This window comes from Zonotrichia leucophrys, chromosome 4, assembly GCF_028769735.1.
Source record: "Zonotrichia leucophrys gambelii isolate GWCS_2022_RI chromosome 4, RI_Zleu_2.0, whole genome shotgun sequence".
In the NCBI taxonomy this organism is placed as follows: domain Eukaryota; kingdom Metazoa; phylum Chordata; class Aves; order Passeriformes; family Passerellidae; genus Zonotrichia; species Zonotrichia leucophrys.
Window position 1 is genome coordinate 57982769 of NC_088173.1, and position 13428 is coordinate 57996196.

General features: G+C 36.4%; 1 protein-coding gene across 7 annotated transcripts in view; it reads right to left on the reverse strand.

Moving 5' to 3' along the window:
• The window catches only part of LCORL (ligand dependent nuclear receptor corepressor like), an 80014-nt gene that overhangs the window by 24757 nt on the left and 41829 nt on the right, over positions 1-13428 (reverse strand). For 5 of the 7 annotated variants that reach the window (XM_064711854.1, XM_064711852.1, XM_064711848.1 and 2 more), the window contains exon 6: positions 6225-6315. In XM_064711854.1, the coding sequence (XP_064567924.1) occupies positions 6225-6315 (91 nt within the window). Of the gene's footprint in view, positions 1-546; positions 4814-6224; positions 6316-13428 lie in introns of those variants that run through there. The other 2 variants (XM_064711851.1, XM_064711855.1) reach the window with 2 other exon arrangements.

The following is a 13428-nucleotide window of genomic DNA, read 5'->3' on the forward strand; positions in this document are numbered from 1 at the left end:
CAATGTGATAAGGCTCATTCCCAGACTTTCAGTGTATTAAGTTACATATAAAGAAGTAAAACTTGGCCTCCTCCACATCTAAAAACTATCAGGGAAAAGCTCTATGAGAGGACTCCCAAAAGAGAACCTTCCCTTGCTGTCTCGGCCAGAGAGAAGATAGAGCACTCTAGCAAGATCTGTACAGACCAGCAACAGCAACAAAACTGGAACAGAACATAGTTTCAAGTACTCATACAAACAGAATGGAACTACTATAGAAATACAAATCTGTCTTACAGAAATGTTTGTTTTCTGACTTTATTAAGCAAATAAGTATCTCAAAAAAGCCATATACTATTTGTAATTTTTAGCTGCTAGCTAAGGGGGGTGTTAGAACAAGTAATTAATCAATTCAGAGAAAAGAAGACATCCTTCCTTAAAGCTACTTTCTGATAAAATTCTCATAGCAAATTAGTCATTATGAGCTTAATTTGTACAGTTCTTGGTCTTATGCCACTGCTAATCAACTTGTGCCTCAAGAATAAGTCAAATAAGTCAGTGTACAGGTTTTTGTTTCTTTCTTTTTTTTACTGAATGAGCAAATCAATCACACATCAGTGTTGTAAATTTATGTGCAAAAGCATTGAAGTGCTTTACTACAAATTACAACGTAGAAACACGTTAACTAAACAATTAAATTCATACAATCAGATTTAGGAATATAACAACACAAAGAAGAAACAGAATTACAGTACATTTACAACACAAGACAAATACATGGAATTCATTAGAAAATATTGTAATAAATAATTCATGAATTATAGTGCAATTGATTTATGCATAAATATAACTAATTGCCTAAAAATCAGTTGTTAACAAAAATCTGTCAAAAATCAAGGCAGCCACAGAGTTTTACTAAATTACTGCGACAATGGAAATACTGCAATTAAAAAACAAATACAAGTATTTGTACTGTAAACAACTAAAAAAATCAGTCTCACTAAAGTTAATATACAATTTAATATAAAATTGTCATTAGCTACCAGAAATGGTTTAAACAACTTTACTGAGCAGTAGTTCTAAAAACAGAGGCACTGTTTTTTAATATAAAATACTTGAGAAACATTCAAATAAGTAGAAAGCATGTAGGGCTTGCTTTCGCCTTCATTTAAAATTCTGCTGAAACAGGAATTTTCAGAAATTGTCAATTACTAAGTAGTGACTGGTAACTGAATTTATAAAACAGTTCAAAATGTATAATTTAAATGACATTAATGAAATACATAGGGGTTGGGGGAGGAGAATTTACACATTTCCCTGCCTTTCCTTAGTTGTGTAATTAAAATGTTAGCCTAATAATTAGAAACAAATAATTCTGTTCTTTAAACACTTACAGGTTGAGTATCATCTATAAACTATCAAAAAATATTTTAATTACTATTTCTGACCAAAAAATAAATACAAGTACTAAAACGTTGAAAATTAATTATAATATTACATACAAAACTACTGAGTACTGTTAAGTCAATAGTAAAATGATCCCTGATTTTATGAATCCTGTTAAATTTTTGGTCAGGTCATCTTTTAAATGATATAAAAAGAGTACTGTCACTTGCCTTCAATATAAAGTTCTGACTCAAATTTCTAACAATGTCTGAGGAGTAGAAAACATCAGTATGGTACAAATATTAGGCAATGTATTGAAGCCCCAGATTTTTGCAAGTAAAACTGTATAAAGACATGTTGAAACTTTTAATGCAGTTTTTTCAGCTGCATTTTCACTGGGGATTTATTCACAAATTAATCCTTCTGGCCCTCACAAAATATGGCTTAATTCTTTTAAAATGAAAGATGACCCTGACATCTGCTGTTCTGCGAACTCCTTACCAGGTACAGTTCTGCTAAAAATCATAGAATCACAGATTAAGCTGAGTTGGAAGGGACCCACCAGGATCACTGAGTCCAACTCCTGACCCTGCACAGGACACCCCAAGAATCATCATGTGCCTGAGAGATTCATTCTGTAATATGCAAGTAAACCTTAATGACTGAAGAAGATTCAGTACAGATCTGAGAGACCAAGGAACTGAGATAGTGGTTGTGCAGTTTCAGAGGATTATTCTGTTCTAAAGTGGATGTTGCCATTTTTTAGTAGTGTTAATAGATGTGGGCTGGATTTTGCCACCAGCATTGCAGTATGCTCTCCACTGAATTTAATGGCAAGTCTATATAGAAATGAAATTACCTGATGTGGCCCATATGTATCTAATGTCCCATTTAATTTCTACAATTAACCCATACACATGGAAATTTAAGTGGGGGAAAAAGCATGTGCATGTACACCATGTGTATAAAAGTTGGAGTCTTTTTTTTATGCCAAATTAGATACATAGAGAAAAAATTACATGTTGAGAGGAAAAGGGCATTGATGTTCAGTAGTGAATATATGAAGCAAGCCCCCATTCATATGCAGACATATAATTTTCATATTACATAAAAAAATTAAGTGTGATAAAAAGTCCAATGTGAATACTTTGAAATTCATGTAAAAACTGCAATATGAAGGTAATTGGTCTCCCTTAAATTCTATTAAAAGTTATGTATTTAAAATGAACTAACTTCTAACTACCAAATTTATAAAGAATTTATATTATTGAAAGTTCAAAACAGCTTCACTGTTTCATATTTGTATTTCTATCAAGACCCTGAACTGCAAATTTGGTTATTAGCAAGATGATAATGTAACTTGGTATTCATTTTGATAAACTGAAAATGTTTTGAAATGTCACAGCAGCAAATACATTACAGTTACAGTGAGGTTTTTCAATAGGAGTGTGACACAATCCTTAAATAAATTTTAAGTAGTCATAACATCAACTAACCAGCACGTTTAAACAAAAAAACAAACAAATCGAAACCATTCTCAAGCTCATTCTGTGCACAGTATGAACATGCTCTAAGTTGCATTCCAACCTTCTTTTTAAACCTTACAAGTTACCTTAATTGTCAAACTAAAAAGATAAATTATGTTAAAGTTTAAATTATTTTATGCTCTTAGTATTCCATCTTATTTCATATTTAATAATTCTATAACTACAGTAATTTCTCAGATTTCATAATTGTACACTTTGTAAACACCAATTTCTTTCTAAACCAACAACAAAATTTTCTTAAAATGATAAAAAAATGCAGTTTATGCCTGCTAAACACACATTTTTGTAATGAAATGTTTTTCTTACTTGTATTGGATATTTAAATAACGAACTTTTTTCTTTCACAGAATGTACTATATCCTACTAATACTTCACAAATTCACTTCCTTGTGAGGAACTATCTTTTTTTTTTAAATCCCTTGCTGTGTATAATCTGAGTTACTTACAATTTATTGCAAGTATTCTGTGAACTATAGAAGTCTGCTAACCCTTGGTTGTGTATTTCCATAATAAGATGGATAATTGAATGGGTAAAGTGGTTCTCCACCAATTAAAAATTATGCTTCACATGACAAATACTTGTTTTCCCAAAACATCTTTATGCTAGTGACTACTAAATAAAACCTGAATCTTTTCACCTATTTATACATGGATTATATTAAATACACACTATCAGAATTAAGTGAGCAACTCTATAATTCTGTCCACAGTGAAAACCCTGAATATAACTATTTTTCAAAAGGCATGTATGTGGTTTTTGAACTGTATAATTTCATGTCTTCTGTCAGAGTGAGCATATGTATTTCTCACATAGTGTGTGTATACAGACATACATACACACACACAAAACAATTTGCTAACAATTATTCTACACAGGCTTGCTACTATTTTTGCAGCTGCCAGTCCCTGAATCTGTCATATTAAATATGCCAGTATCTGGTAAACGGAGTTTCTTCTTCGGTGGAGTCTTCAATGTTCCAGATCTTTCTTTTACTTTATATTCTAAAGTGCTGTGAGGTACCCCATAAATTCCTTGTGCTTTGGAAACACTCATTTTCCCACTCATTACCATTGCAATTGCTTCTTCCATTATTTCATGGTCATACTGCCGATAGCGGCCACGTTTTTTCCTTGGTTGCTTATTATCTTTACGATCCAAACTATCTTCTGTATTTTCTGATGTTCCATCTACTGTCCCATTCTTAGCATTAAGACACAAAGGAGAGAGGTCCCCATGCAGAAAGTAGGAGTCAACACTTGAGTGAGTTACAGGTCCAGAACATTCAATTTTGTTCTGTTTAGGGAGGATATTTTTCAATTTTTGAAGAGCTGATCCTTCTAAGACTGAGGAGGTTTTAGAAACGTGGTACATAACATCCAGAAGACCAGCAGTATCAGACTGTGGTTTGGACACAGAACTTATTCTTAGCTGAGGAATTTTTAATTGTACAGTGGGACTTGAAGTTTCATATTGTAGATTTTCACTTTTTTCTTTAAACTGAGTGACCATTCTCTGTAGAGTTAACTGGTGGAGGTAACTGGAAGCTGTTGGGAATTTTAATTCTGAGGTTTCAAGTAGACTGAGTTTACTTTTTTCTGTGCGCTCTGCTTGAGCTCTTGCCCACAAGGCTACTTTTTGTAGGACTGCACAAGTTTCTTTACTGTCTTTAAATGAATAACTATCATTGAAATCTCGAGTTTTATTTTTAAAAGGTGCAGGCTTTCCTGCTGGTAAGGCTTCTAAGTGGAGAAGTAAAGTTTTTTGAGGTATGCCATAAAGTATGCCTGCTTTATTTATGTCCAGTGCTCCAGACTGAATGTCTTTCAAAGCTTTTGAGAGCAAACCATCTGCAAACTCAGCACTTCTTTCCACATAGTCCTCTCTGTTTCTGTGTAGTCTCCTGGATGGATGGAATGAAACGATGGTAAACTGATGTATGAGAGACTCTCACACAGCTATGGAAGGGAAGGGTCCACTCCTTTATTATACTCCTTGCTTCGGTAACATCACTGCTTCTGATACTTTTTAGCCTTTGAGATGTGGTAGTTAAATGATTATCCTAGCAAAATGTTACAGTTCTGGTAGGACAGTGTGTCAAAAATCATACCGTGGCTTCTACAGCAGCCCTTCCAAGAACTTTATATCCTAGCTCAGTATTTGGTAATAGTCTCATGCGCTTGCTATATCCCCTTGTTCACATGCTTGCAGAGCAACACTGTTATAATTTTAATTATACAATTAACGTTCTGTTAAATACCCAAATCCTGAAGGAGTTTTTGTTAGTAGAAACGTGACGTTACCGCTAAACAAGTAATAAAAGAGTCAACCCCCTTATAGAAAATTTGCAGCAATAAGTACATAACTACACACAAACATCCCAGACTTACACAAAACTAGGCTTTCTACAACAAGAAGATAAAGTGCTGTAGTTAACAATCAAGTCCATTTTTCGCAAAATAAGACAAAATTTAAAAAACTTCTACTCACTATTTACAGCTCACTATTACAAAGCCATCCATTTTCAAACTTTCTCGTATCAGCAAATTAATAAAATGCACTTTTACATCATTGAACAAATGCTGCTACTGTAGTCCTATTTGTAATAAGTTATTTGTAAGACGTACAGGTGACAAAAAGGGTCCTGCTATGGCTAGTGGATGGGAGGATGCCAAGATCATAAAATCCAACAAAACAAAGCAATTCACTACTTTTGTGGTAGCTTTCAGCAGATGCAATAATCTTTTCCTTGCTGAATTAAGAAATTTAACCATTTGCCACCACACACCATAGTCAGAACCATGATGCAAATATAAGTATGACGATTAAGAGCTCTCTCTCACACGCTTGCTCTCTCTCTCTATTAATGAATATTATAGGTAATAGTCATTTAACTTGTTCATGTTAGTTGAAGAAGATTTTGCATCTAATTATTAACATGGTCATTTTTGTCCAGAATTGAAATTCCCTAAATAAATTCTAAAAGAATTATTTGCATTTTCTTCTACTAGTCTCTTACTTCTACTGTGTTATGTAATCAATTTTCATGTAATTTTTAGTAACATGAACTAAAGTTTGGTGATTGTTCTGATAACTTTTCTTTAAACAGAAAAAAAAGGAAAAAAGACAAATGAAACATATGATATATACATAGACACACACTTATGAGTGACAAAAATTCTTTTGAAAGCAAAATAGGAACCACATGTGTGTGCCAGTATATACAGGTATGTTATGAACATAAAACCTGGCCAAAGAAGAGAAACCTGGATTGTCTTTTTCAAAAGCCAAAGAGAGTCCTAAACATTGCTTACCCAGACACTGAGTTTTCAGAACACAAGGGATCATATTTTGGTTCTTCCAACCTTGCGCTTTTCTTTGTAGAGAGATCTAGCACTCCATCCCCTGCAAAGAACGAGTAGTGATGATAACAGTGGCTTTAAGGAAGATCTCAGATTTTGTCAGAAAATGTAGTTTCACCTATGGCACAATTTTCAAGCAGCTACTTTAGTCTGTAAAATTTCTGACACCTTATTCCATTAACAGTATCAGCCATCACTAAATGATTTTGTGTATTTGATTTGTCACCAAACTTTAGAAATTTGAGAAAAAATAAAAAGTAAACCCATTCAGAAATAATAAAATTTAAAAGAACCTGTATTAACCAAACATGACTGCTTTCCTAAAAAGCACGTGTCTATATTGCACATTTTACTTCAAGGCAACCAAAACAATGCACTTGATATTACAATTATTATTCATATTTACTTACTGCAAACAAACACACAATTCTGATGCTGAAGTTCAACTTGACATAAATCCTAGGCTTACAGGATAATTCAAGCTAATAAGGATCTCAGGAGGCCCCCAGACCAACCTCCTGCTCTGAGCAGGGTCAGCAATGACACCAGACCAGGTTACTGGATGAGCAGGTACCAGTAACTGGGTAACTTCCCAGTACCCAGTAACTTCCCCGTGACTGGGAAAGGAGCTTGAGCCCAATACAGAGTTCTAACACTTTAACTATACATACCCCTCCTGCTACCTCCACATATATGCAATAATATTAGAAATTAGAAAAAAGAAAAACCTAAAGTGGGGTGGGAGTCTGCTCTGTCAAGTCACTAGTAAATGTTAAAATTCAAGATTTATACTTGGCTGTTAAAGCCTATGAAGTATTGAAATAGAAAAACATACTTTTAAAAAAATCAGTACTTAAAAACATTAACAGTTAAAATACTCCTTTTAATTAAAAAAAAATCAATGACATTTAAATTATATTTAAATCCCCTAAATATATATTTAATTTCATACCTTTCTTCCTTGGTTCTCTGTTTCAAACTTGGGCTGTTTTGTGTGCCTGAGCTCTGCGAATTCAATTTTGAGTTTCAACATGTAGCTCAACATTCAACTCTATAATCAGCTTTATAGTACCCCTTATTGCATTAGCAGTGTCATTTCCATGTTTCAGTACCTATTATTTCAGTACCTATTTCTATTATTTCAGCACCTATTATTTCTAAAATATCAATCAATTTTACATACTTTCCCACAGTCTCAGATGCATACAATGGTTGAAGCATCCAAATGCCAACAGTGAAACAAGAAGTCAAGAAAATGGTTTGGGTAGCTCTCCTTTGTACCAATAAAACAAAGAAATAGAGTTCTGTATAATAACCAAATCCAGATTTTTGTTTTTGGACTGCTTTTTGACTGTTCTTCCACAGTTCTTTTGTACTATTTGAAGGAGGTCAAAGAGAGAAAAGGTAACATCATAACTCAGCAATAGGGGACGAATATATATAAGTATGCCCCTTGTCAAGGGTGCTTCTTTTCACCTGAATACGTTCCTTTCAAAATCTTAAAGTCAGAGAAAGGACTAATGCTAAGCAGCCTTCCTGATGCACTGATATTGCAGAAAAAAAAGCCAATTAAGAACACTACAGGCAAATTCTGCATGGACATTTTGGTCTACCCAGGAATATCCAAGCTGAACCCAAAGTCCCTGAGTCCTGTGGAACAGATTTCATCTGCTCTGCTCTGTCAGTCGCACAAAGTAAATCTCCCTCTCTTAAGTGCTTGTGCGCTCTCCCTTTCTCCATCTTCACTTGGCACTCATAGGCATCACAGAAAAGTTTAGAAGACATCACTGGGAAAAAAACTACTACAAAGTTGACAACATATCAAGCAACAGAAAGTTAATTTTCTCTCCACCAATCTACCAAAAAAAAACCCCATAAAACCACCAAAAAATAAAAACCTAGGCAAAGTTAGCAGCTAGCAAGATTTTTAGTAAAAGAAAGAGCCCCAACAAATCAACAAAATCCAAAGGCTCTTGTAAGATTCCATAATGAAAATAATTTTTGTTTTCAATCTTTCAGAACTGGCTTTGACAACACCAGGCTAGCAATCAGTTGAAAAATTACTAATAGAACACAGTAGCAAAAATTCAGCCTCTTGAATAAAAAAATTAGATATATTTTCAGCCTCTAAAGGATGCACAGAACTGATGGAATTTGAGGTTCAAGACATTTGGTTCTTCCAACACAGCAAATTCAAATTCATTAAATACGTGACACCTCCCTGAAGACAATGCTTTATGGGAAGATGATACCCAGTAAAGAGAATCATAGAAGAAATTTGATATACATGCAAAATACCAGATAGAGTCACTGGACCACAGATTTTTTTTTTTTTTAGTAATTTCAGTAGAACTTCTATAAAAAGCAAACCAACCAATCAAAAAAAAAAAAACCGCTAAAAAACCCCCACTAAAGCCAACAATAAACAACACTCACAAAAACCCACCTCAAACTGGTAGGAAAATGAGAGCATTTGCTGTAAAGCTCTAAGACACAGTGAAATCCCACCTAATGAAATGAATGCATACACACAGTCGAGATGTTCACTTTGGAACATCAGGTACAAAACGTTTGCAAAGAGGCATCCTACAGGTGGACTATCAATCTTGGAAGGTTGTTACTTGCAAGATAGGGATAGGCTTCTCTAAACTGAGCCAGAACTTTCTATTATTTCTTACAAATCCATCAAAACAGGTATTACAGCAAGAATTCTGGACAGGAACTGAATTGTATCAGGAACAGAAAACCACTCTGTAAGGTGGTTTTAATAAAAGTTATGAAATTACTTCCACTCTTTAGGAGAAGCCATGACTACTAAGAAATGATTCTTCATTAAAAAACGTATAAAACATTGGATAATATAGAAAAATACATTAGATGTCTTTTCAGGTTTGCTACTCATGGTCTTCTAAGGCAGCTATTTCTATGCAAATTGAATTATTCTTATCCTCAAAGGAATGGCTCAACCTCCGGCCTTTGATTCTTAGCACAAGATCATCAGGTGCACCAATACCAAGATGAAACTAAGTGTGATCAAAGTTCATTTTCAAAATAATCAGGACCATAATCACTTGAAACTCCTCCAGACTAGTGATTTCAGGGAAGCAGGGAGGGGAAGGGGAAGCAACAGAAACCAGGTCAGCCTTGAGTTCCCACAACTGGTATTTGATTTCTCAACTGATTTTTTTCTGGGTTTCAGGAAATCTCTCAGCAGCTATTGGGAACTGTCTTATTAGATCAGATAACCCACACTACTCAGTCCTCAGCCTCCAAGGCAGGGGAGCACTCCACTCCTACTCTGGAAGAGCACATCAGCCTGGCTACTACCTGCAGCTCTTTGCTCCCCTAGCAGCTGCTGTTGTTGGCTTAGGGATCTCAGGGATTTATCCCTGCCTACTCTAGCTTTAGTTTCTGGCCTTGTTTCTGTTAGCTGTGAAATCTAGGCCCTTTGTGAACCCAGTGACCCATGACCTCCTGTCACAGCAGTTCCGATGTTTTAAGAACAGTTGAGCAAAACCTGCCCATTACCTGTCTCTTCCTCTAAGAATTTTCAGAGTCCTACCTAGTTTTAATACAGTGAGATTTAGTAAATACCAACTCTCCCTTTACCTTATCCATCCACAGGACAAGGGGTTTTATAGCAACAAGACAACATTCTTGTTTTCAGTACTTTTCCTGATGGTGCCTTGCCTTTTGATGGCTATTTTCTGCGCTTCTAAACACAGAGTTTTCAGGAAACTGTCAATAGGAACACCAAAGCCTTTTATTAATTCTTAACTACCACTTTGAGTAGCCCTTTTTGACTTGAAGTGCTATTTAGTAACATAAAAGAATGCCAGATGAAAAGTATATGGCCATACCCAGGGCGATCAGGGCCCAGTCCTGGCAGTATCTGTGAGGACAAGCCAGGGGCTGCCCTGTGCTGGACACCAATAGCTGGCTGCCAGACCTGCTGCAGGACACAGCTGAGTCCAGCAGCCACTTGGGCAGAAACTCTGGAGAATTATATTTAAGAAAGGGGGGAAAAGTGCCAGATGGACACAAAAAATGGTAACAAAAAGAATGAGAAAATATCAGAGGTAAGTCCAGCAGCAGGTACAGACTGTGGACAGCCCACACCCAATCCCCTTGAACTACAGGGATGGTGGTGGTGGTCATAAGTGGACCTGGAGCAAAGCTGAGCCTGGTAAAAGAGGGAGGAAAGGCAGTGTTTTAATGACTCTTTTTGTTTCTACTGCCTGAATTAGTAATGAAAAAAAAATATTTTAAGAAATATTCAAATTATTTTTCCTGAAGTCTGTTTAGCACATGATGGCAACTGGTAGCAAGCAGTAACCATATCCTTAACTCATAAGCTCTCCCTTCTTCTCTTCCCATTTTCTCCTCTGTGCTATCGTGAGAGAAGTAAGCAAGCAAACATCTGACAAGGAGCTTGGCTGTCACCATAGCAGCCAGCAAAGAAAAACACCTACTCCCCTCAAAAATACAGCTTCTCAGGGGGACTTTCTCATGCAAAACTATTCAACTGTTTCTTGAATATATTTACAGCTCATACAATTTTTCTTGGGAACATACCACGTGTATCTTCAAAATGCATAGTATTTTCACCAATACATATAGTAAAACCAGGATATTAAGAAAAAGAAGTTAATTTTCAGTTAAGTTTGGAATTCTTTCAATACACTGCCAGCTATCTTTTGATGTCTTCCAGTCTATGATGGCTCAATGAAACAAGGGAAATAAGAAAGTTTTTTTGCATGTTTTGGCTACGTTTACACATTATCAGTGTGTGTTTCTGGATATCTTGGTTCCAGAAAATCCAGAAACAACAAAAAGCTTGTGCAGCTAAACCTGCAGATTATATATTGGTACTGCTTCTACTTCTGACTGTTAAAGTCACTTTGCGCAGAAGCTTGAGAACTATCAACCAAGTGAAAGAAGCCTCTGCATCAAACTTTGCTGCTGCTACGAATATTCCTGAAAGAGCTCAGCCCCATGACTGCACAAGGAAACAAGGTGCTGCAGGATATTCCAACACTGTTTCTTACTCACCATTTCATTCTGCAAGGATGCTGCTTCTTCATTGGCTTAGTTTAGAGAAAAAGCAATATTGCAAAAGCACACAGCAACACCTCACTTTTGCTAGATGCAGTGCATGGAAAATAGATTTTGTTTCACTTTACAGAGTACTCATTATCAAGGCCTGGACAGTAAGTTACATGGATTAGAAAACAGAGCAAGATACAGGTATTTTTGGAGACAGCTGCTGTTAATTGACTGACAGTGAAATGACTGCCTCATTAGCAGCAAGATACACAGGAATGAAAGCACCCTGCTAAATTACCACACTTCCACCTGCAGAGCAAAGTAGAGGATGCTCTGGGACTCCATTACCAGTTAGGGGTCAGCTGGACATACCTGGATGCCAGTGCTGAAACTCATACTCAGTATCAAATGCTGCAGTTCCAGAGGTGCAAGGGTTCACCTTGGCCAGTAGTTAGACCCCAAATCAGCCCCTCTACCACTCCCCATCCTCAGTGGGGGGCAGGAAGAAATAAGATGAAGATCATCAAGATAAAAACAGGGAAAACACTTGTCAATTACCATTACAGGCAAAACAGACTTGAGGAAAATTAATTTATTGCAATTTAAAATAGATTTGGATAATGAGAAAAAGATAAAAATTAAAGCACCTCCCCACTCCTACCTCTTCCCAGGCTCTCAACTTTATTCCCAATCCCTCTGTTTTCCCCCATCCCCAGATGGCATAGGCAAGATTGAAAATGAGGGCTAAAATCAGTACAATTCTTCTTTACAGCTCCTTCTCCACAGGCCATGGACCCTTCAGAAAACACCCAGATGCTTCAATGTCGGGTGTTCCACAGGGTACAACATGAATAAGTATTTGCTCCAGAGGCTGCAATGGAACACATGTTCCACCATGGTCCTTTCCATGTGCTCCATGGAAATATCTACTCTGGTGCCCGGAGCACCTCCCTTTCCCTCACCTCATTGCTCCCAGTGCTGTTTCTGACCCCTCCCTCTGCCTGTCCAGCATTTTTGCACTTTCTTAACCATGCTTTCCCAGCAGCACCATGAGCCCAGCTCCTGTGCCCCCCTTCAGCCTGGCGTGGGTCAGTGGCAGAGCTGCCTGAGCCTCGCACAGGGAATCCCCACAAGCTTCTCCCAGATGCCACCCTACAGCCCTCCCCAGCTACAAAACTCCTGCCATGTAAGCCCAAAATATCAGGGCTATCAGGTCTGCAAGTGCCAGACCTAAGGATTCTTTGGCTTCAGAGATGGCCTCCAGAGCAAAGTAGGAAGCTTTCTTCAATGCAGAACTTCAGTGGCAGAATCTGCTTTCAGTTCTGAGCTAGTACTTAGCTTGGATCTGCTCACTGCTTCTAGTAATGTGGAAAATAAAGTTTACTCCTGCCTCTCAAGCCCAAGAATCACTCTCATAGTAAAGGAGTAAGATTGTCTATTTAACTAGTTAGATCATTCATTTCAAAGATAACTATTGTAAACACAAACGATGCAGAAAGTGAACCCAAACAATTTATACTTGAATTATTATCTGCTTAACAGGGTTTGAATTAGAGATTTCAACTCTGAGGATCCATCAAAGCAATCTGAACTTCCTCCTGCTACTGCCACTTCATTTGGAAATTTTAACAGGAATTACTAATAGCAAAAACTAAAGCGAGTTGCATGACATTTAAAAATATTATTAAGAATGGAACTATGGTACAGCTTTTAGAAGTCTCCATACCAAAGAAGTACACTATGTTAGAGAATTTACATTTCAAAAAATAATCCAATTAAAAAACCTTCATAATTCCCTACCATAAGCACATGACACTTTATTATAACCAAGCTGTCTTCAGGAAAAGCATAGAACTGAGAGATGGGTGCAATAATATACAGTCCTTCACAAAAGCTGATCGAAATAACTCTTTCATTAATCTTTGCATTTAGAACACAATGCAAATAAAAAGAGCAGGCTGACATTTTAAATCTTGAACTTATTTGCTTGTGTTGCCATCACTACAATAAAAAGTTAAAATAGCTCAAAATTAACATATTCATGGAAAACAGAAAGCACAGTACAACTTCCCTGGTAGGTAAGATGTTCAAGCCAACTTTCTCCAACTAC